The sequence below is a fragment of the Microtus ochrogaster genome, chromosome 6, assembly GCF_000317375.1.
Source record: "Microtus ochrogaster isolate Prairie Vole_2 chromosome 6, MicOch1.0, whole genome shotgun sequence".
Classification (NCBI taxonomy): domain Eukaryota; kingdom Metazoa; phylum Chordata; class Mammalia; order Rodentia; family Cricetidae; genus Microtus; species Microtus ochrogaster.
In genome coordinates, this window is record NC_022013.1 from 61,659,036 (window position 1) to 61,684,136 (window position 25,101).

General features: G+C 41.1%; 1 protein-coding gene across 13 annotated transcripts in view; it reads right to left on the bottom strand.

Annotated features, from left to right (window-relative positions):
* Erc2 (ELKS/RAB6-interacting/CAST family member 2) overlaps positions 1-25,101 on the bottom strand; it is a 907,844-nt gene that overhangs the window by 479,184 nt on the left and 403,559 nt on the right. For all 13 annotated transcript variants that reach the window (XR_003377058.1, XR_003377054.1, XR_003377057.1 and 10 more), the window contains 2 exons: positions 15,059-15,196; positions 1,361-1,501 (listed from right to left, as the gene is read on the bottom strand). Coding sequence is in view for 2 of the 13 variants with exons in the window: in XM_026779811.1 (XP_026635612.1) it covers positions 1,361-1,501; positions 15,059-15,196 (279 nt within the window). In the remaining 11 variants the exon portion in view is untranslated. The remainder of the gene's footprint in view (positions 1-1,360; positions 1,502-15,058; positions 15,197-25,101) is intronic.

Here is a 25,101-nt window from a genome sequence, read left to right on the forward strand (position 1 = left end):
ATAGCACTGTCCACGTGACTGATGCTAAGACATGGCTAGCACTGCCCACATGACTGATGCTAACCATGGATAGCACTGCCCACGTGACTGATGCTCATTGATGGCTAGCACTGTCCATGTGACTGATGCTCAATCATGGTTAGCACTGCTTATAAAACCAGTTCCACCTGAAGCTTGCCACCTCGCCGAGGTCTCCTTTCCACTAGCAGTAAACGCATTGATTTTAAGGTGCAAACCCTCAAATGGCACTTCCAAGTCCAAACAGTGAGAAATATTAAAAATGAGGACAAAGCTAGTGTGCTTCTGTCAAATGCAAAGAAAGACCCACCCAGTTTGGCAGTGCAATGCAGAGTCAAAGAAACAATCTCCTTTCTAAAGATCTAGGAAGCATCCATTTAGGGACAAGAGGCTGGGTTCTGGTTCCCTCAAAACTCCTCTTGCATCAAAGCTCAAGTCCTTATTTAGGGAGGACTGTAAATTGTGTAGAGTTATCAACACACAAGGGATGGAGTAGCTCTGGAAATATGAGAGACGCAGCCAAGTAAGACAAAGGGGCTTGAGCCATCCTGCAGAGTGTGCATGTCTGGCAGACAGAAATCACTGTGGCAGGGACAACTGAGGATAAGTTACATAATTGCTTCATCCATAGCTCCATAAAAGTATCCTCAAAAATACTGAACATGTTACAGGTATCCTCTGGAGCGTGGAGACTGCAGCCCCAAACAACCGCTCCGGAATCTCCAAGCAGGAAAGTTCTTTATAATACATTGTCCTACTGTAAAAACAGAGGTGGGATTTATATTCTGTATTCAGCTTTGCTATAGTGTGAAATGGCTTTAAATAATTTATTGTACCATTAAAAAAACAGTTCCAGAAGAGCAGCTATATCTAGCCGAGAAATTTGTCTTTAGGGTCATGTTTTCTAACCAGGCAATATTGGGTGGTTCATTTGAGAACTGCAAATAAATTCAAAATACTCCAAAAGCATTTAATAAGTAAAGAGGAGTTGCTATTATCATTGTTGTTATATACTAACTGATGTTCAAGCAAAAGATAAAAGGACCTAAAAAAAAGCATCTCTAAGCCATACAAGTAAGAATTGGTAAAGTAAAACACAAGAAAACTGCTTCTAGAGGCCACACTGCCCAGCCGGCTGAGTGGTAAAGATGCCCAAAGACATCTCTGATGAAGGAAGACTCTCTTCCCTGGAACAGAGGCAGCCTTCTGAGAGGAAGGCCCTCATGTTCCCCAAGTCTTCACACTACACTATATGTCCCCAGAGACCGTTAATGAAATCAACTTCAACAAAAACAGCATTTGGAGAACTGTGGATGTGGTACCTTCATTTCCCTAGACTCACCTCTTTCTCCGTGAGTTCAGCCTGTAAAGCATTGACCTTTTCTTTGAGGTCTTTGTTCTCCTTTCGAAAGGATTCTATCTCTTCTAGTCTCTCCCGGTCATCTCTCTCCCTTTGCTCTTTCAAACGCTCTATTATTCTCTCCTGTGAGGCAAAAGAAAAAAATAGCACAGGGCTGAAAACTCACCAGCATGCATCCCTAAGCATTCTGCAAAAGAAAATATGAGACAATTAATCTAAACGATTCTCCGTAAAATCAACATGGAAACTTCAGCACTGGATATATGTATGTATATGTATTTGTAAAATAAAATCAATATGCGATCACTTTCAACTTGTTAATGCAATTTAGCATTACAGGGTGACAAAGGAGTCTGTGTATGAATGTGTGTGTGTATGTATTTTTGTGTATTTATGTGTGTATGTGTGCGCATGTGCGTGTGTCTGAGTGTGTATACATGTACGTATCTGTGTGTGTTTATTTGTGTATGTGTGTGTTTGTGTGCATATACATATGGCTGTATTGTGTGGGTGGTATGTACATGCTAATGTATACAGATAGACATGTGTATAGGCTGATACATGTGCATAGAAATTCTGACATCTGCTATGTTCTTTGGTCACTCTCTACCTCATCTGTTGAGACAGGGTCTCTCATGGAACCTGAAACTCGCTGACTTAGATAGGTCGACCAGCTAGCTACCATCATTCTCCTCTTGTCATCTCCACAGTGCTAGGATTAGAGGTGCAAGGTGTCATGCCCGGCTGTTTTAGGGGGGCACTAGATGTTGAAGTCAAGTCTGCACAGCTATGTAGGAAGCACTTTACTGACTGAAGCCTCTCTATCCCTAGAAGAGACTGTGGCACAAAAATATATCTCAACTGATTGAAAAGTAAAACCAGTCAAGAGAGAAATTATGGCACCCAAAGTTTTCCTCTTTAATAACAGCAGGATAGACTACCAATGGTCAAGCTATGGGCTGATCTTCAGCCCTGGTATCTGGGAGATGCCAAGAACACGTCTAGATGAGGGAGGTTCAGCAAACTCCCTGCACAGAGAGGGGAAGAGCAGTGGCTTTTTGATCTGAACCCTGCTTCCTTGGCTTCATTTATCATGAGGCATCAGTTCCTGAAGATTCGTCTCAGCCCACGCAGAGGACTACTGGGCAGTAAGGAGCCTGAGACTGAACAACAAAGAGAATGTGAGACAGGAAGAAGCCTTGCATCATTGTAGGGTCTGTTTGTTTGCTTGGTTTTTATTTTGTTTGTGGTTTCGTTTGGTTTGGTGTTTGGTGTGACTGGCCATGCGCTTCTTTCAGTGGCTTATTTACAACCACTGGGAACTCTAGAACTCAGGTTTTCTTTAAGCAAAATGCAGATATCCCTGGGACTGGCGCGCATTCTGTGTCAGGAGCTATCACAACCTCAAGGGTGCAAGAAGCATAACTGCTGACAGGGCAGAAGCGAGGCCTCTCAGAGCGCAGAGACACTATCTGCCCATCCAAGGTGGCCCAGCTTATTGTCGCTATAGACTGGACTCATGAAGAGAATGTGAGAGAAAGACAAGCCTATCAGCGATGCGGCTCTTCCAGTGTGTCTGGATATAGGCTGTTGTTGGTATTGATGTTTGGTTTTCATCTTCTGTTTCTCCCAGTGGTCTCTTAACAAACACTGGGTACTCCAGAACTCAGGTTTACTTTGAGAAAAATGCAGATAGCTCCTGTACTGAGAACTCACTTCATGCCAGGGGCTGTCATATGTGTTTAATGAAAAGAATGTGTTTAATGTGCCTGAATATTAGCCTGTGATTTAAGATCCCCAAGGAGGCAACTGTGCTGTCAGTGATAATGGTGTATATATTAAACGATTTGAGGAGAACATAGAAGGCTATGGTTACCTTGCAATTTTTAAAGCCTACTAAGTAAAGTATTAGAACAGCAGGTGGCCCAGAGCAAATAGGTCTATTAATGAAGCATATCTGTTCCTTCGCGGTCCCAGTTATGGTTCCATTTTAATCTGCAAATGCAAGTGATAAGTAACGAGACGCTCATGGGATTCACAAAGGAAGACATGGCCACAGTGCACGGTAAACTTCCCTTTCAGAACTTTTAACAACTTCAGATTGCAAGGCCTTCTGACCTTTGCCTGCAATAACCGTCCATTCTACCACCTGGATCTTCCCCATCCCAACCCCTATATCAAACATACGCTGGTCTGACATTCCTCAAGCTCCGAGGGGACCATATCACCCTACTGTAAACCTTCCAGAAGCCCCTATAGTCTGGTCACATCGCATTTATTGCTATTTACTTTTACAGTTTACATAGTTTTGATTTAAGTCCATTGTGCCAGCTTAGTCTTCCAAAGAGCAGCACTTAAGTCCCAGAGTCAGGCAAACTGCCTGCCAGACCACACCACAGGGCACTTTAAAAGGACGATGGAAGGGAGAATTCAAATTAGGGATCCTCTTGGCTTCAAAGCAAGGGTCATGAAATTAAGAACTGTGGCAACATTTAGAAGGTGTCAGATCATTTGTGACGTAGGTAAGTTTGCTTTAAGCACTGAGCACAACTGTCTGAGCATGGGTGGCAGGGCAGAGACAGAGAAAAAGAGCAAAGCAAGAATTATTATACATTAAAGTTATTGATGATTCAGTACAACAAAACACTCCTTCACTGATCACCAAAGTAATTAAACTGTCAGCTACAGAGGGCCAGGTGTCTAAACCATGTGATAAAAGGCCAAAATATCAGGATCTACTTGATGAACAACCAACTTGCAGAAATTCGGACACCACATTCTTGTTGGAGCCTGGTTTGCCTTGGCACACACTCTTCGGATACTCACTGGCTCTGCACAGTGCTGTTCATATTGTGTTCTATCACAGGGTAGGAGCCGCATTTCGGTGGCCTGGGGTTCTGCTATCCACAACTGCTTATCTGTAAGGTAGCTACGGCGGGGCAGGGCCAGACTAGCTTTATAAACACAGTAGGTTCGAGCTCTTGAGCTTCTGGGTGGTACAATCTCACTTTCCACTGGTGCTGGAGCTCAAGCCCAGAGCAGCCTCACACATTCTAAGCAAAAGCTCTACCATGATGCTTTGTCCCTGCCTAAGTAATAAAATTTTGACTCAATGAGCTGCATCATTTTGTTTGCCTTCTACAGTTGAATTAAGCTCCTGAAAATTAAAAGAAAAAACCATTCCCCTAATGCCATAATAAAAAGAAACAGTAAACAGAGTTTGACATGGTCTACAACCAGCCAAAGACAGCAAACTTAATTATTAATGGCTGGGGACATCATGCAGCAGAACAGCACATGCCTAGAATATGCAAGACCCTGAGTTACCAATACCATAAAAAATAGTTATAATCCCCCAAAATTTACTAATCATTTTTCCTAATATACTAATTTTTTTTACACCATGTCTTATAGAACAATGGGTCTCAACCTGTGGGTCGTGACCCTTTGGCAAACCTGTATCACCAAAAATATTAGAATGGTTTATGATTCATAACAGCAGCAAAATTATAGTTATGAAGCACCAAAAACAATGATTTGTGGTTGGGGGGTCACTCAATATGGGGAATTGTACTAAAGGGTTGTAGCATTAGCAAGGTTGAGAAGCACTGCTCTAGAAGAAATGTTCAATTAAGCAAGAGTAAAGATGGTATTGTCATGGAAAAAGCTACTTAAGTTACATCACGATGTCCTTATAAGGACAAGATCAGAAACCTTTGCTCTTTGTGATGTTCAATCTCAGCATCAGTGTGACAGCACTGAGCCACACCTCAGAGATGAAGGACACACACCTCTGCTCTGTCTGCAAACCTCTTCCAGATGATCAGAGCACGAGGGCGCTGGCTCGATTTCTATATTAATACTGTGCTGGAATTATAATATGATGGCATTATTAAGAAAAGGAGAAATGGGAGGTAGGATCTAGTTGGAGGATGGAGGGGTGTGTCTCTTTGGGAATGTATTTTTCCTGTATCTCATTTCTCTGCTTCCTTGCCATCACAATGGAAGGAGCTCTCCCCCACCATGGCCTCCTCCCCAGGATGGACTGATAAATAGGAATCTATGAGCAAGTTGCTCCATCAGGTCCCAGCTACAGAAAAATAATTAATATAACTCTATTCCCTCACTTATGAGCCAAGTGGCCTTGGGTGAGTCAAACCAGGAGAAGCAATGAAGTTTCAACCATAGGGCAACACAGACAGGATAGAAGCAACTTCCAGGAGTGTTGGGTGACCAGTTAGCAAGTTTCACCATTAACTGATGCTGCCTACCCATGTCCAAATATCTCATTTCTAAGAAACTTATTTTACTTTATTGAGCCCCTACCCTTTCTTCAAACCGGTGGAGCAGTTTATAGTTAGCGTTACCTGACATAATCTAAAATCACCCAGGAGATGGGTCTGCCAGCATGCCTATGGGGAATAGCCTGATTTCATCAACTGAAACAGGAAGGGCTGTCTAAGTTGTAGGGAGGAATATTCCTTTACAAGGAATCCTAGATCATAGGAAGGGAGAGAACCAACTAAGTAGTAGCTTTTACAAAATGTATTGTCCCCTTTTTTTATTGTGGACAACATCACACGATAACTTGGAGCTCCTGTTACGTTGACTTGATGGCTGTGAAGGACTCGAGTAATTCTCCTTGAGTGGCTTCTGTAAAAGTACTTTATACAGCGGCAGGAAAAGAAACTAAGAGATAAGCTGCTGCCAGAAGTGGGTCTTTTTTCTAGTGGGGTTTTGTTTCTAGAATATGGAAGAATTCAGAACTGTAGGATAGAAAAGCCGTAGTAGAACTTAATGGGTCATTCTGGTGGGATTTTAGAAGGCCAAGAACACAGAGAGAAACGTGGACTGAGAATATTCTGATTTTAGAAGCAACAAGAAACTCTATAATGAACTGGGAAGGGGGACACAGGCGTGTGATATTTTGACCACTAATATGGCTTTCGGTATGGAGAATTTGAATAAAGTTGAATTTAAAGATAATGAACTAGACTATCTGGCAGCAGACATTTGAAGGCAGGACAGGATTCAGGTTGAGCATGGTTCCATGCCACTTCACTTATTCAGAGCTATAGTTTAAAAAAATTGAAAAGATGGGCAGAAAGTTGTAAAAACCATATAGTTTGTGCAAGAGGAGAAGAAGTTTGAACAAGTTAAACTTTGCAGCCAAGGTGTTAGTTGAAAGAAAGAGGGTAATTATGAAAGAAAAAGACACTGTTCTATAATAGACCAATAGAACAAGATGCCCTGAGGGCAAGATATGACCCATTGAAGGCTCTGACTTGTGAAACTCCAAGCTTGTTTGAAGAGGAAGGTCTAAATTGAAACAGAAATGCTGAAAGAGTTCACTGAAATGTGTTTTCCCAGGGTCAGGTCCCAGAAACCGATACAACTCTGTTCCAAGAGATTGAAGAAGTATTGGCATGGTTGGTGTTCCGGTTTCACTGAAGCTTACAGCACCAGGTCACAACCATTGTTCTCAGGAAGTAAAAACAGCAAGTTATAGCATATCCATAATCAGGCAATGATATGACAGAGAGCAATGATACCCTTGCTAACTTGCTCAGCTCGTGCTTCTTACTCTACTGGACTTACTCAAGGGGTCCAGCCCTTGAAATGGTGCTGCCCCCACTCAAGCTCTTTCCACCACAAGTAAGCCCATTTAGAAAAAGAATATTCCTCTCAGGCACGCCCACAGGAGGCAAACCTGATCTAGGCGAGCTCTAATCGAGACTTTTTTCAGGTGAGTCTACACTGTATAAAGTTGGCTACTAAACTAAATCGTATTCACCTATGTGTTATTGTTTTGGAGGCATGAAAGAATGAGGGGGCCATGAGAGCATCTGAGGTCAGGCAATATGGGGTAGCACCAGAATTTCTGTAAAGAGGCCCTCAGGGGGCATTGCACGCAAGTCTGAAAGTAAAGACTAAGACATCCTAGAAACTCCAGGATAGATCCTAGAGATGCCAAGACCATCCGACAGATTCTAAGGAGAGTTACAGGCATGGAACGGAAAATGACCCACAAGATTATATGCCGAGGGCAGCAGAGCTACAGGGGTGGGGTTACCAATGCCTATTGGAACCCAAATAATCACACTATGTGCCACAGATGCCAGGAGTGGAGTGGGAGGATTTGGTGCTCTCCCTGCCAGATTTTTGGGATGTTTTTACTGTTGTGGTAGTGGTGGTTGTTCATTTGTTTTTCAAGGTTGTTGTGTTTTGTTTTTAAGTGTAACTGTTCCTTGTGCCTGCTTCTTCATTTGGAACAGGAATGCTGTTATTCTGTGCCATTATTCCTGAAAGTGTGCAAGTGTTCTTCATTGTAGAGGAGCTCCCACTTCAGAGACGCTGGAGTTGGAAAGGGTTTGAACTCTGAAAGCCAACTTTTCATGTCGGACTGACTCTCTTACATTATAACATGGTCATGAGCTACAGAGACAAGAAAAGCTTCTGAGAGAGGTTATAGCTCACAAGCGATGTATCTGGGTGTCAAGTTGACAAGGGTGGAGTTGTAATACTTAGCACTAATTGCCAACTTGACCTAACACAGGATCACCAAAGAGATGAGCCTGTGGGCATACATTCAGGAGATTTTTATCTTGATTATACTAATTCATACGGAAATATCTCTTTTACGTGTGGCCATGAATGATCTCTGAGCAGTACGACCTGGGTTATATTATGTAGAGAGCTAATGGCATGTATGCATTTGGGACCCTCTTCCTCTGGCTGTGAACAGCGCCCAGCTGCTTCTAGCTCCCCCCCCGCCTTGATGCCCTGCCATCAAGAACGGAACTGGCAACTGTGAGCTAAAACATAATTCTTCTCCCTGAAGTGTTTTTGTCAAAGCACTTCACCACGGCAACAGGGAACGGAACTGGAAGGGAAATTAGTGGTTTCCCAACGTTGTATCAGAATCTCTGGAAGCTTAAATACTACATGTCACTGTGGATCTCAGCAGAGGAACAGAGAAAACGGTGTTGTGAAAAGACCTCAGGTGACAAGACTGTTCGGATACAGCCAAAAATTTCCAACCTACAGGAAGAAATAGTTTAATATTCCAGTGATGGCTTCACTAGCTCCTTTTCAATGAGTTTTCTCTGCTTTCCTAAAACACTAGCACAAAATTCACCCCTAATAAATCCTTCTGAATTGGTTTCTGTTTTTTTTTTAAGATTTATTTATTATGTATACAACATTCTGCCTCGATGTATGCCCGCACGGCAGATGAGGGCGCCAGATCTCAGTACAAATGGTTGTGAGTCACCATGTGGTTGCTGGGAATTGCACTCAGGACCTCTGAAAGACCAGCCAGTGCTCTTAACCTCTGAGCCATCTCTCCAGCCCGGTTTCTGTTTTTTGTTTTGTTTTGTTTTTTTGTTTCTTGGTCAACACAGTGGAAAACCCCAAAATCAATAGTAAATAGACTTTGTAACCAAACTAGCTCAGAAGCCAAAGCTTATCCATTCAGTGATTTTACTGGACTTCAGCATCTTCATTTTTTAAGAATCAGTCTTGGATTTTTGTCCATGTCATGGAGTTCCCAGCTCTCTCCAATCACTGACAGTCCTCCCTATATCTACTAAACCATCTGACTCACTGTTGTCCCTCCTGGCTCTTCCCGTTCTCTGACTTCTAGTTCTCCAGTTGTTCTTCTAGTTCTCTATTTCAGATGCTATGAACCCAGAGTTAGAAATCTATCCATCTAAATAACTTCCTGTCCAGGTGTTTCCAAAAAGCCACAAATTAGAGGGCGGGCAACTCAAAGGTTCATGAGGTGATCCAGTACTGAGTGAAGCTGTGCAGAAAGACTGGCTTCAGTTAGTGACCACAAAGCAATGAAGGCGAGAGAGGAATGGTAGGACTCCCATTAACCTCAGTCTCTTTCTCTGATGTTGCCTTAGGCCTTGAAGGAAAAAGTTAACAAAAGGATGTTTTAGGATTGTGAAATTCCTTGGCTTTAAACTCAAATAAATGAAAAAGTCCTAGTGGGGGAAAAGATAATATCCTGTCAAAAATCCATGACATGGAATTTTTATGGGATCTCTTTAAGTCTATGAATTTTAAGAAGAAGTAAGAAGGTACTAACATATACCCAAATATGAAACAGGAACACATAATTTTAATACTCTCTGAATCATTTCATTTTTATAAACAAAATTATACAGAGAACTCTAGAAATAACTTTTCCAAGTTGAAAGAATATCTTTCCCTGAAATATACTAATGTACTAAATATTCTTATAGATTCTCAAATAAAATTTATAATCTTATAGTTTAATATTAAACTTATAAACTCATACCTCTTTAATATGACCTTAAAGTCTACTCACCTAGAATTATACCCTTTCCTTTACCTTCTACATACTTATTGTATGCCACAAAGACTAAGGGATCTGGGTGAAGCACACTATTCAAGATTTCTCGTCAATGGCTTCAGCGGTTCTAGGACACTAGATTTTCCATGATAAGCCATTCTAATTCCGAACCTACAGTACAAATCACGATTAAGACTAGAGAGGGAACTGATGTACTACTTTATCTAATTCTTTCATCCAACAGAAGATTTGAAGGCCTAAAAAATTACTTGTCAAAGTTACCTATTAGAATAGAGGTAGGACTGTGTAGCATGATTAATAAAAACCCAGACACAGAAATTGGGGTTCAACCTGAAGATCCAAAAAGCAAAACAGCTAGCCACTGGCTCTTACCTGGACTTCAGTCTGAAATAGAAATTCTTCCTCCAGGAATCTCAAAATGAGACTGTGTCTGAGAGCTGTTTTCTCCTATCTCATATTCATCTCTGGGCTGGGATTAAAGGTGTGCACAACTACTGCTTGGTTTCTATGGGAAACTAGCATGGCTACTGGGATTAAATGTGTGTGTCACCACTGCCTGGTCTGTAAGGCTGATCAGTGCAGCTGTTTTACTGTCTGAACTTCAGATAATCTTTATTTATTAAAATTCGAATGAAATACCACTACATTGATTCCTAAAGGCAGGATCGCCATTTCAGACTGAGGTAGAGGCAAGAGTCAGTAGCTGGATGTTTTGCTTTTCTGACCTTCAGGTTAAACCCCAATATCTGTCTCTGGGTTTTTATTAATCGTGCTACATTTGGTGTCTAACATTTAGGGTACAAATTCATTTAAAAAGACTCTTTGCCTGAGGCTTTTTAACTACCACCTGGGCTTGGGAGAAAAAATAGCACTCCCAACTCCTATCTGCCCTGAATTAGCTTCCCCTCCTGCCCCTCCATGACTTCCTGTGGAACCTGTGTATTTCTGCCACCCCACATGCGGCAACAACACAACTTTCTGTGCCCTGGCAGCTTCCTGTGGCTCCTGTGGTCCCAGAGGCTTGCTACCAATCCCGCATGCTGCTCTTACGTGGCTACTGCAACTTCCCTTGGCTCCTATGGCCCTGGCATATCCACTGCAGGGCTTCCCTGACCAATGTCTCTTTAACAAAAATCCATTCAATTTGGTTGTTTTGAGTTCTACTTAGAAAATCCACAGGTAAGCAACTCTGGAATAAGTAAGACCATAGCTCCAGCGTCGCTGGAGTCCTTTAGTGGTGTATCTGTAACACCTACTGGCCCACATCTTTATTACACCTTAACATTCTCATCTGAACCAGAATTTTAATGGAAGTAAATCATCTGATAATTGCAGGTAATATCACCATCCACAAATTTAATAATCTTTTCATTTATACTATAGAGAAATTTCTAAAAGAGGTATATGACCTACCTTGAATGTATACAATCTTAGCCATATGTGCTATTAGTTTGATAATTCATATTATATTCTTAAAGAAATGGTTTGATAATACAGTCAAGAATGAGAAACCTTTAGAAATGATATAGACGTTAAAGACTAGTAATGAGAAGTTGGCTGAAAGGATCCATACCATTGAAAATGATACCAATAATTTGACAGGCAAAATTCACTCCATGACAACAGGTTATAAAAAACCTTTAAAAAAGGTATTGAAAGATTATCTAAAAGGATTCATACTGTTGAAACTGACAATCAAAATACGTTAAAAAGTTATAACAAGCTATCAGATAGAACGTCCCTCCTGGAAGGCACTCTATATCCCACCCAAATAATCTAAGGATGAGAACATAAATCTAATAAATAAATCTAAGGATGAGAAGATATCATTAGTATAAAAACTTAAATACTTGAAATCATATGTACAAGATAAGAACCAGAAATTAATTGATTTGATGACATCGTTAGAAATAGTCCCTGGTCAAGAAATTCAGACTCTACAAAAGACAATGATACATCGATTTGAAACCATTGAAGAAATTGTCAGAATTGATAATCAAAAATATGAGGTTTAGACAAAAGACAATAATAAAGACTTAACATTGCCAGTACCTCTCATTGATAGAACTAAGCAAGAGTTTTAGCTACTTATCCTGTTACTATTTCTGAAAAGTCAGCAAATAGTAAATACACAAAAGGACATACAAAATGTAAATGGTAGCATATATGTATGAAAGACCTAAAAAATATTAGGCAAGCAGCAGTATCTTATGGCATGCATTCACCATATGTGAGGCAGTTGGTAAAGACATGGGCTTCAAGAAATAAGGGAACTAGTTTCAATTAGTCTCAGCTGTATTAGAAGATGGTCCACAGTTACCATGGAAGTGTAATTGGAGAGAGGAAGCTAAGGCTCTTGAACATCAAGGTAGAGTCAGAGGTTTTGAAACCTCCCAAGACCAAATTCTTGGTGAAGGCCATCATGCTGATCAAGGCAGTCAAGCTATGTACAATGAACAAATCTTGTCTCTATTCTGTACAGCAGCCTTGAATGTTTGAGACAAGATTTAAGAGTAGGAAAAATAATTGAATCATATACTAAGGTTATACAAGGCCCAAGAGAACCATCTAGTGACTTTTTGCAAATATTAACTAAAGCTGTACAAATAGGGGTACCAGATTCAGAAGCTAGATGAGTACTCATTGAATCTCTGGCTTTTGAAAATGCTAATTTATGATGCAAAAAGATACTGGGGCTCTTAAAGGTCAGATCAAATGGACAAATTCATCCTACACACGGCCAATGTTGATTCCTTTTACTAAAAGACTGAGACCTAGGTAGGAGAAGCAAATTCCAAAGGTATGAAGAGATATCAAAATACAAAATGTTTTAATTGCAGCAGAATAGGTCACCCAAAAAAAGGCCTGTAGACAAGGTATTCTAGAAATAATGTTTCTTCTGGGAATGACCCATATAGAAGACCTCAACCTTCTGGATTATGCAGAAGATGCAGCAAAGGCCAATATTGGACCAATGAATGTAGATCAAAAAGAGACAAACAAGGCACCCCATTACCAACAGGAAACTCCTTGGGAGGCTTATCAAATCCCCCAAGGTCAAAAGTGGTCCAGTCATTCCCAGTCACTGTGGAAAACTTATCTCTCTAGGAAAATTAGAAAATCCAGTCCCTGTTATAAAAAAAACTATACTTCTCTGAGTGATTTAATAACCATGGAGGATGAATCAAAAATTCCAACAGAAAATAGAAAATGTATATTTTGATAGACTTCTATAAATGGTCAAAGACCAAAGCTGAGAGCACAAAAAATAGCATTATAATTTAAGGATGATTAGACACAGGTACAGAGTAACTATTATTACTCCAGAATCTTGGCATCCAAATTGGCCTCTTCAGGAGGCAGATGTTCAATTCCTAAGAATTGGAACCCTACCTTAGGAAAAACAAAACAAGAGTTTGGTATAATTAATACAGCCAGAAGGACAGAGAGGAAGGCTAAGGCCTTATGTGACTAATATAGCAATGAATCTATGGGGTTGTAATCTGTTACAACAATGGAATAACCAAATTAACATTCCTGCAGTATCAGAAACAAACTATAAACCAACTTATGTTTCTGGAAAGGATGTTACAAGGTATTATAAAATACACTCCCTGACCATTCAGGCTGTACAAAACCACAGAACAACCACTGGTGAACTCTCAGAGGTACCAGCAGCCCTACTTTTAAAATGGTTAACTAAGAAATCTATACAGAATAAGCAATGCCTTTACCAAACGAGAAACTGTAGGCTTTAGAACAGCTGATACAGGAGTAACTAGATACTCAGCATATTGAAGAATCAACCAGCCCTGAGAATTCTCCTGTCTTTGCTGTTAAAAAGAAATCTATAAAATGGAAAATAGTAACAGAGCTGTTAAAAAGGTGATTCAGTCAATGGCCTCTCTACAATCTGGAATTCTTATGCCTTCCCTCTTGCCTAAGGATGGTCTCTTATAGTTATTGATTTAAAAGACGGTTTCTTTACCGTATCTTTACAAGGAAAAGACAGAAAAATTTTCCTTCACAGTGCCTACTTATAAAAATTCTCAGTCTGCTAAAACCCTGAGCAATGTCAACATCTGACCTCTTCCCAAACTCCTTAGAATTGCTCTCCCTTCTACCTTGAACCCATGGTCCGGTAGAAAGACTCATGGCTCACTCCACTGCCATCAAGTCTTTCTTTAAACACTATTTTCTTATCTCTAACTTGACCATAAAACCCCATGCATGTTGTACCCCTCTCTGATTTCTTTCCATCTGTAGAAGATAACACCTTCTGAAAACCCACATATGCCACTATTTGTCACGTTCTGTTTCTCCTTCTCCCTCACTAGAATGAGAACTCTGTAAGAGCTGAGGCTTTCACCCACCCACATTAGGGTGGAACGTTCAACCAGTATCCAGTATCTACTGGGCGTCCCCGTAAGGTATCCTGCTAAGCCCTGGAGATGGCAACCTAAAACACACAGGGTATGCTATCTTGCTTTGGAGTTCAGTATGAAGAGGGAGTTAATCCCATTAAAACAGATGCACAAAAAGTTAAAATCTCAGCAATAGTTTGTGGGAGTTTGTAGTGCAGAAAGAGAACACTAACATGCTGTTTCTACAGAAACGATTCATTAAATAATAATGACAACAATAACCCCTCTCAAAAGCTCGAAATACATTTTCTTCTCGATATAACATAATCCTCCGAGGTGGGAACTTTTATTGCCCCAATTCCATAGGTAAAAAAAAATAAAATAAAAAAATAAAAAAAAAACAAGGAATGCAGAGGCTAACTCACCTAAACAATGAGTAGTGGACCTAGGATTTGAACTCACACGTCTTGAATATTGAATAAAACAACCCCCAGGAACACTCACATAGAAAATCTGCCCATAGAAAGTCACATCCTAAGCAAGTAGAAGCAAATGCAAAGTGCTGGAGGCAGAAGAGAACGTGGCACACTTGAAGCTTAGAGGACAGACAAAACTAGGGCACAGAGAAGTAAGGAAGAGACAAGCATGAGGCAGAAGTACTGTCCACAAAGGGCTCCATCAGGAAGGTGGGCAACCCTATGGGGCAGGCTAAGAGTTTTATCACCAAAATTTTAATGATAAGCTAGTGAATGCTTTTTCAGACAGCCAAGGGTGATGCTGTGTCTGAGTTTCAAAGGGATGCCTGTGGCTGCATTGTACCCAGTCTCCTGGCTAACATGAAGTCTAAGAATCAGCTGGGACAAGAGGCAGTGTAGGGATGAGGGAAAGTACATATATTTGCATGCACTTGTATCACTCCTTCCAATTTAGTTTCTCTAAATTCTGAATGCCTGATTTGGAGGCCAAACTCACCTTTTCTGACAAGGCTTCCTCCAGGGTGGCCAGAGCAGTGTCTGTGTTGCTGGAATCTGTCTGCAAGGACTTGACTCTGTCTTTCAGGTTGGTCAGTTGTTTGTCCTTATCCCTAAGTTGCTCTTGCAAGTTTTCAATCTAAAAGAGAAACATATTTAGTACACATTTTATAAGTAATCAAAGCTAATATTCTTGAAGCCATCTCTTTTTTATATTGATTTTTAAGATATAATATTATGGACATCAATACTATGAGTTTGCATTTGACTTAGAATCAAGAAAATTTTGAGATTTAATCCATTTAAAGTCTATATAAAGTCAATATAAAGTTCTATTTATAAGCAGAATATTGTTCACCATACAAATGTAAGCCCCATAAACTTTTAAATACTATTACTTCTCTATCTTTCTAGCCATTTAACCATATTTTTAAGGTTCAAGTCCACACAGTTTGCCACAGTGAACCAGAGAAACATTCCCACGGGATTAATTCATTCACTGAGCAGACACTGAGTGGGTGCCCATTCTTTACTAGGAAGCCTATCATTGTATGGCAGAGCCTGTACAGTCATTCACTCACTCTTTTATTCAGCAAGAAACTTTGTGATTTACCAAATGTTGTCAAGTGACTGCTTCAAAGTGACCACATGAGAAGCCAAGTAGGTTATCAGCAGCAGACCGTTAATGGGAAGGACTGGTGATATAAGTCCTACGCAACAAGTGCTAAACACTCCACTTGGCAACTAAGTCATATGCTGGCAACCAACCAGCCACTTTATCCAGTATCTGCATCCCGAAATAAACACAGAAAACAGCCGATTATAAGGTCTGCCTGGCGGCAGCAGCAAAGCCCTTCCCTAGGCATTACGTCCATTATCATTCATGTTTTTATTCTCTGCTTTCAAATTATGTATTTCTTATCTAAGGTTTTTTTTTTAAGACCACTATGCAAACAATTTATTCGTATTAAGGGTTTTAAAATGACAAGGAAAAAAAGCAGTACAACTCTAAGATAAGTCCATTCAAAATATTTGCATTTCTGCACCCAGCTTTCTCAGGGACTCATTCCAAACACATACTTCCCTTTGTGCTACTCAAGGAACTTCTGAGATTGCTTGATTCTTTTCACATGAATCTGGAATGCCCATGTAAATAATGGCAGCAGTCATGGAAATGGAGGGACAATGATGGGGACAAAGGAGGGACCACTACAGCATCATCCAAACGGCTCTAAAGAAGACAGGTATGGTAACCTGCACTATAATCAGGAGAGTTACAAGGCAGGAGCAGAAGGCGATCATAAGTTAAGGGTACCCTGGGGCATATAGTGAGTTCCACACCAGCCTGTGCTATAAAGCGAACACTGCTCCAAAACAAAACAAAACAAAATGTAGCTCTAAAACGTAAGGCAATGAAGCTGGACAGATGGTTCAGCAATTAAGAGCATTGGCTACTCTTCTAAAAAGCACCGGGTTCAACTCCCAACACTCCCGCGGCAGCTCACAACTATCTGTAACTCCAGTTCCAGGGGATCTAACATCCCCTCACACACAGACAGGCAGGTAGGCAAAACACCAAGGCACATTAAAAAAAATAATATTAATAATAATAAAGCTGGGTGGTGGTGGCTTACGCTTATAATCCCAGTACTTGGGAAACAGAAGTAGGCACATCTCTGAGTTCAAGGCCAGCCTGGTCTACAGAGCTAGTTCCAGGATATCCAGGGTTACACAGAGAAGCTCTGTCTTAAAAAAACAATGGGAGGGGCAATGATGATTCATCTAACCTGAGATGGGGAGACCTGAACTGGGCTAGGGGACTTTTCCAATGTCACAATACATCTGAGCTAATAAAGTTAATGATACTTTGGACAAGATTGACTGGCGGATTTAGAATAGGGAAAGGATTTATACCCAAGAACATACCACATTAAGGAATGTTGTACAAACAACTCAAGAATGAGTCTTGAACTCGGGAGACAGTTTAGTGGCCGAAAGTGACTGTGACCCAAGTGTGAAAATCTGCAGTTAGATTCTCAGAAGACATAGAAAGCCTGAGTTGGTGGCACACGTCTGTCACCCCAATACACCTACAGCAAAACAGCAGCAGAGAAAAGAGAATTCCTAGAAACCTGTGGGGCAGACAGCCTGGCATCCATAGTGGCCAACAACACAGACTCATTCTCAAACAAGGCAGAGGCCAAGGAAAGATACTTAAAGCTGTCGTTTGAGCTCCACATGGAAGTCATTGCATGTTTACACATACAGAAACACCACATACACACACAAATACAACACACACACACATACAGATACAACACACACACATGCAGATACAACAACACACAGATACAACAGCACACACAGAGATACAACATACACACACATACAGATACAACACACACACAAATACAACACACACACATGCAGATATAACATACACACACATACAGATACAACAACACACACATGCAGATACAACAACACACACAGATACAACAGCACACACAGAGATACAACATATACACACATACAGATACAACACACACATACAAAATTGTTGTAAAAAGGAGTTAAGAGGGTACAAAACACAAAACAGTGTGAAGAACAGAGTTTGTGACATAACTTTAGTGATAGACACAAGCACCTGGAAGGAAAAATCATGAAAGGAAGCAGTCTAAGAGGCAGGTGGTGGAGCAGAACTCTCAGTTTTCACTGCTGGAAGTTTCAATAATTGCCTGCTTAAAAGTTCAAGCCAAGTAGAGTTTATTGTTTTTAAAGTATGATCATAGATGGCGCTGGCAGGGTTGGTATAGCAGTTAAGAGTACTGGCTGCTCTTGCAGAGGATCCCAGTTCAGTTCTGAGCACTCAGGTCAAAACTGCCTATAATTCCAGCTCCGGGGATCAGATACCCACTTCCGGCCTCTGTGGGCATTTGAACACACATGGCATATGGCACATCCTCACAGAGACAGACACATAAACACATACACATAAATAAAGATAAAAAATCTTTAAAACCTGCCTAGTGATACACATACACATATAAGTATATCTCTAGTATATATGTGTATATATTGAAGATGGTAAAGATTGCTCAATGGGTAAAGGCACATGCCATCAAATCTGACAACCTGAGTTCAAGTCTCAGGACACACAAGGTGGAAAAGAGAAAGAACTCCTGTACCTCTAAACATGTGCTGTGGCACAGGCATGTCCATACTCATCATAAACACACAAATAAATATATACGATAAAATAATTTTAAATATCAAATACACAAGTAAATAATAAACAAATACAAATACACAAGTGAGTATCAAAAAAAACCCCAACAACAAAAAAACCTATCCATATGCTACAGTTTGAGTGTGGTATGTCTTCCAAACGGTTCTTCTGGAAGCTGTGTCCTCAGTGTGTTGAAGCTGAGAGGCGGTCAATGCTTTGACAGAAGGAAATAGAAGGTGATGATGTCATGGAGGCTTTTTTTTTTTTAATGGATAAACTCCATCTTCAATGGGTGGAATTACTCGCATTGGATTTGACTAGTTCTCCCAAACGTGCTTCTCTGTCAGAGAGCGAGCCTGTACCCTCTGCCAGCCAGGTGTCACTATGTGACTTGACAAATTTACATGTGCTCCCATCTGAATGCCACCTGCCAGGCTGCGCTACACCGGAAGCTGATGTCAGTGCAATGCTGCCAAGCACCCAGAATAGTATTTCCCCATTATACAGAAGGAGCCATCACTGGTATTTTGCTGAGTAAATACACAAGTCACATCAAGTTATATGCACTGGAATTGCTACGAAGTAAATGAAAACATTAGAATCTAAAGAAGGTAAAGGCATAATATAAAATAAGTCAACATTAATTTTGTAAAAATTAAGTTCTTGCAAGTTATATATGTGTGTGTGTGTGTGTGTATTCATCGATCTCTAAGAATTTCATTTGACACTAAAGTTTTATTTTCTCCCATATTTTCTCTATCTTCTAGATGTTTTTTCTGAAGTTAATACACAAAATAAAGATAATTTCAAATCAACTAAAAGACATCAAAATGGTCTTAAAATGAGTTTTGAAGTAAGTTTTATTTCTTTTTTAATTATTAAAACAATCTTTTTATTTTACATACCAATCTCAGTTCCCTCTCCTTCCCCTCCTCCTGCTCTCTCTACCTTCCCCCTACCCCACTCCCCATCCATTCCTCAGGGACGGTGAGGTTTCCCATGGGGAGTCAACAAAGTCTGTCACATCACTTGAGGCAGGACCAAGGCACTCCTCCCTGTATCTAAGCTGAGCAAGGTATCCCTCCATAGGGAATGGGCTCCAAAAAGCCAGTTCATGCATTAGAGATAAATATTGGTTCTACTGCCAATGGCCCCACAGACTGCACAAGCCACACAGCTGTTACCCACATTCAAAGGGCCTAGTTCAGTCCTATGCAAGTCCCCCAGCTGTCCATCCAGGGTCAGTGAGATCCCACTAGCTCGGGTCAGCTGTTCCTGTGGGTGTCCCCGTTATGGTCTTGACCCTTTTGCTTATATTATTGCTCTTCCCTCTTTATGATTGGACTCCAGGAGCTTGACCCATAACTTAGCTGTGGATCTCTACATCTGCTTCCATCAGTTACTGGATGAAGGCTCTATGATGACAATTAAAGTAGTCATCAATCTGATTACTGGGGAAGGGCAGTTCAGGCACCCTCTCCACTATTGCTTAGTCTTAGCTGGGGTCATCCTTGTGGGATCCTAGTGCCAGGTTTCCCACTAACCCCACAATGATTCCCTCTATGAAGACATCTCTCTGCTTGTTTTCCTTCTCCATCCTTCCCCAACTGGATTTTCCCCTCCCCGTTCTCCACTCCCCTTTTGCCCTCCTCGCCCCCCACTTCCAAATAAGTTTTACCACTAAAAGAGCTTGTTATATGAGGAAATGTTCCTTTAGCTCCAAAGAAATTAAGTTCTTTCTGAAAACGAAATTTTAGGAGGCTGGCAAATATCGTCCACCTTTCTCCAACTGTTAGGACACTCCCAAAACTACTTGGGACCTTTTCCTTGAAAGTACGAAGCTGCACTAAGTTCAAATAGTAGGGATTGGGTGTTGAACAACCTGAAATCCAGGGTTAGGACTGGGAATCTTAGGGACAGGTTTTAAGTAATTTCACATTTTTACAAAGATACCACCCACCCTGGGATGCAGAGAACTCACTGGTCACTGTGACTCATAGAGTAAGATACAGGTCTGTGCACCCAGGACTGAGAAAGACTGCACCTGCTATTGAAGAAAGCTGCTTCTGGTCAGAGCATTCTGCAACATGCTGTGTGTCTGAAGCAAGAGCTGTACTTTCAAAGCAGATCCCTGGAGAGTAAACAAGGCACTGGCGGTCTGCTTTCAGACCCCAGAGATCACAGGGCAACCCTAATCCTGACAGATTTAAGCTAACTTCTGAAATTCTACACTCCAAGAGTGTCTGTCAGAGTCCTTGACTCTCAAGATTCAAATCTACAGGACTATGACTTCACTCCTGAGGGCCCTTCGATGGGTCCCACTCAAGGTGATGCATGAGGCCCTTCAAGAGATGGTCGAGGAGCCAGAGCTAGGACTGCAGCTCAGAGACACAGCACTGTCTAGCAGGAGTGAGATCCTAAGCTCAAGGCCCAGTATTGCCAGAAGAAACAAACAAGAGAATTACTTGCTCTTCCGCCATGCCTACACGGCTGCCATTCTGGCAAAATATGCTTCCAGCTCCCGGAAAGAAACTACATCTTCCTGCCTTTGGTCTGCCTCCTGTAGCTGGGAGCTTTCCCCACTCAAACTCTGCTCAACTCTGACTCAACCTTTAGATGCGGACACACACCCTTTATCCCCGGGAAACCCTTCTCTGCCTCTGGAGCTGGGTTTCCTCCTCTGGATTGTGTACACACTATCAGAATTGCCTTTCAAGGGCTGGAGATAGAGCTGAGGGGTAGAACTTTCTCACTTGGTTGTAAGGCCAGTTACGACTAATGTTCTCACTTGAACATCTCTGGTTATTAATTTGCTGAATAAAATGGGAAAGAAAAAAAAGGTGGAGCCTACTAAAGAGATTATGCCGCATAAAGAGAAGAGACCAGAGCAGGCAATGGCTGGGTTCCTGTGGCTCTGGGATTCCAGAGAGACTATACAGAAAGTGACAGATAGGGTCTATGTAGGGGCTCATGCTATAGTATGTTTACATTTGTCTTATGCAAAAGTGCCTTTTGGTTCACTTTAGGAGATTCTGAAACTCAATTACTAAAACATCTCTCTCTCTTTTTCTTGAGAATTTTTCTGGAATTTATATTATCCATACCTTGGGTATTAGTTAAAGTAATTATTCAGAAACAACCAGTCAAATTTGAGCAAAAAAAAATGAAGGAATTAAAAAAAAATGCCAAAAAGTTGAAAGTTACATGAAAAGGTCAGAATTCTGTGCCTAAAGTTCTGACCCAAGTGATCCAGTACAGATGCTACGCTAACCAGTGGACAGCAGACATCTGGGCTTCAGTGCAAACTACCGGGTTCCATTCCATGCTGGGCCATGGCCACATGACCTTACAGTCACCACAGTGCAGAGATGTCATCAAATTCCCAGCATTTCAACAGCTCTGGCAAGTGCATTTGGCTAAATTAAAAAGCAGAGACAAGAATAAGCCAGTGGCCTAACAGCAAAAGAGACTAGGGATGCAAATACTGTGTTCTCACCTTCTAGAGTTAGATACCCTTCATAAAGTCAGTGGGAAAGCCAGAGTCTGGTGTCCAAACAACCAACCCATATCTACAATACCTAAGGGAGGCTTTAGTGTTCCAGATACAGCAAAAATATAGATGTTGATCTTGATTCTCTCTTCCCTTCCTTTCTCCTACCATCACTCATTTCTAGAGCACTGTAAGTCTAAACTAACGCATGAGGTCCATACCACCCAATGATATCACCCATCCTGACTCGATAAATACTTTTCCCCTTTTATTCTGTGACTCTGAAAAGTTACACAAACATACTCTTAGTGTATATAACTTTTAGACTGGCTTTTTGCACTGAGCACAACTGCTTAGAGATTCATCCAAATTGGCAAGCTGTTCAGTAGTTCATCATCATTGATTTCTGAGTAGCGCTCCACTGTATCACTATGCCAGCTTCTCTCAGCATGGATCTGTTCAAGGGCATACAGGTTGTTTCCTGTTTTGGCTATTACAAGTCTTTTACTATGATTATTCACATACAGATTTGTGGTTTTTATCTTTGAACAGAAGTTTTACTATGCTGGTATAAATGCAACCAGGATGTGATTTCTGGGTCACATGGAAGTTGTTTTTATTATATAGAATACTACTGAAGTACTCTCTAGAGTTTCCACATGTCACATTTTTACTTCTCCATTAATGTAAGAATAGTCTGGTTTAGCTACATTGTCACCAATGTTGTTGTCACTAGTTGTGATTTTAGTGCTCTGGCAGGTGTACTGTTACTCTGATTTCCATCATGGCTAGTGATCTTAATGTGTTTCCACGCATGCGCTTCCTCAATGAGAAGCCACTTCATCCCCTCACGCCACACAGAAACATTTGCTCCAGGTAGGCTATGGCCTGAAATGCAAAGCTGCTGCTAAAGCTGCAGGAAGACCGCAGGGAAAGGGCCCGGGGCACTGATCTGGGCAATTTCTGCTGCTTATTTGTTTTTATTTTCTGGCAAAACCACAAAAGAACCAAAAGAAAAAGTAAAAATAGAAACGAGAGTGCATCAAGTCAAAGACCTGTCCTGCAGATGACACCCTGGGAAATATAAGGGAGGCTGTCATTGCCTTTACCTCAACTACCAACTGCGACTTAGGAACTCACTAGGAGACTGATGGTTCACAGTATGTAGACAGTGGCTCTAACTTAGACCTTCAATGGCTCCCAAGAGGACAATGTGTCCAATGTTTTTTTTTTCCCACCAAGTGGTGGTGATGCACCTCTTTAATCCCAGCACTCCACTGCAGAAGCAGGCAGATCTCTGTGAGTAGCAAGGCCAGACTGGTCTACAGAGTGAATTCCAGGACAGGAAAGCTGTCCCCCTTGTGGTAGGGACAAGAAAGAAAGGAGTACCAGGTCACATAATTCCTTTAAAGGGTGTGCTGGCTAAGTTTTTGTCAACTTGACACAGGCGAGATTTATCTGTAAGGAAGGCAGGAACCTCAATTGAGGAGATACCTCCATAAAATTTTGCTGTAAGGCATTTTTCTTAATTAATCTTTCTTGTCCCTACCACAAGGGGGACAGCTTTCCTCAGCCACATGCTTCTCAGGAAGTATACCAAAGCCCAGGGAAATGTGGCTGATCATCACAGGCTGACATGCACAACTACTAAATTAAGTCCATCTTTGCTCTGTCTATGCTGATCCATCTTTAACCATCACAACAAAGCATTCTATATTCTCCTAGCTTACCTGTCGGAAATTCTAATCTTTTCTCTGTTAGCATTTCCTTCTCCACGGAGAATTTCCTTCACCAAGTCTTAAAGATTTGATACTATTAATTAGTTCTATTAACAAGTAACTCATTATTGTCCCTTATGTCATAATGCTTTCTTCTCCCTCATTCTTGATGAACATTTCACAAGACAGAGAAACTGTACTTGACATTTTTAGGAGTCTCATTTAAAAAGTACAAGGCTAATTTCTCTGGCCTAAGGTTTCAGACTCCACTGGTGGTCTCCTGACACACAGAGTCGTATGGCTGTGACTGCTTGGAGATTTCATTTTAATTTTCAAAGCCTGGGTGTGTATTTCCTTGAGTTTGATGATGTAAGGCTTGATCATCTTTGCACCAATGGGTGTTGGCAGAGGCTGCTTGTTCATTTCCTGGATGCCCCAACTCCCAAAATAATCACACAGAAATCTGTATTAGTTGCAATATTGTTTGGCCAATATTTTAAGAGTATTTCTGGCTAACTCTTATATCTTAAATTAACCCATTTCTATTAATTTGTGTATCCCTACGTGGCTGCGACTTACTGGCAAGGTTCCAGAGGGCTCCAGCAGAGGTGTCTGTCTCCTGTGGCAGCTACATGGATTCTCCCTGACTTTGCCTACTTTCTCTATGTATCTCTTTCAGCCTGGCTTTACTCTGTTAAGCCACTGGCCAAAAGCAGAATCTTTATTAACCAATGGCAATAAAACATTCACAACATACATCACTGCTGTGAGACAATGGTCTTGTACCCTGTCACTTGTATTGTTTTAATAAAATGCAGGTTGGCCAGTAGTCAGGCAGGAAGTAGAGGCAGGACAACAAGAACAGGAGAATTCTGGGAAGAGGAAAGACTCAGACTGCATTCATCACCCAAACACAGAGGAAGTAAGATGAGAATGCCTGGCTGATAAAAGGTACCAAGCCATGTGGTAACACAGACAAGAATTACGAGTTAATGTAAGTTATAAGAGTTAATAAGAACCCTGAGCCAATAGGCCAATCAGTTTATAAGTTTATAATGTAGACCTCTGTGAGTTTCTTTGGAATGAGCAGCTGTGGGACCAGGCTGGGCAGAAACCTCTGTCAACACATCACCTCCCATATCAAGTGGGTTTACGTCTTTTGACAGAGCCAGGAAGCATTTCATCTTTTATTAAGTCGTCAAGTTACCTCTTCAAGTACTTTCAGCTCCATATTCTTTCTCCCCTCTTGAATTCTATATGAATATTAGACCATATTGCCACCTACAAGTCCACGAACTCCATCCATCTGATTTCCCTTCCAGTTCCTCCACTCAGATTAAGGAGCCATGACTGAGCATTCCCAAAGCTCAATGATGCTATCTCCTGGCACATCTACCCTACTTCCCAGGGTTTCAGGGAGGGTCTCTCGCTCTCTCTCTGAGGAAATCTATAATGACCTATTCAGTCAATTTAATAAAAATTGCTTTAATTTTTTCACCCAATAATCCCCATATCTGACATGCTTGGGTATCAGTTGTTTCTCCTCACTTAAGTTGTGATTTTTCTTCTGTAATGGTATCTTATGACACTGTATGATTCCCTACTGC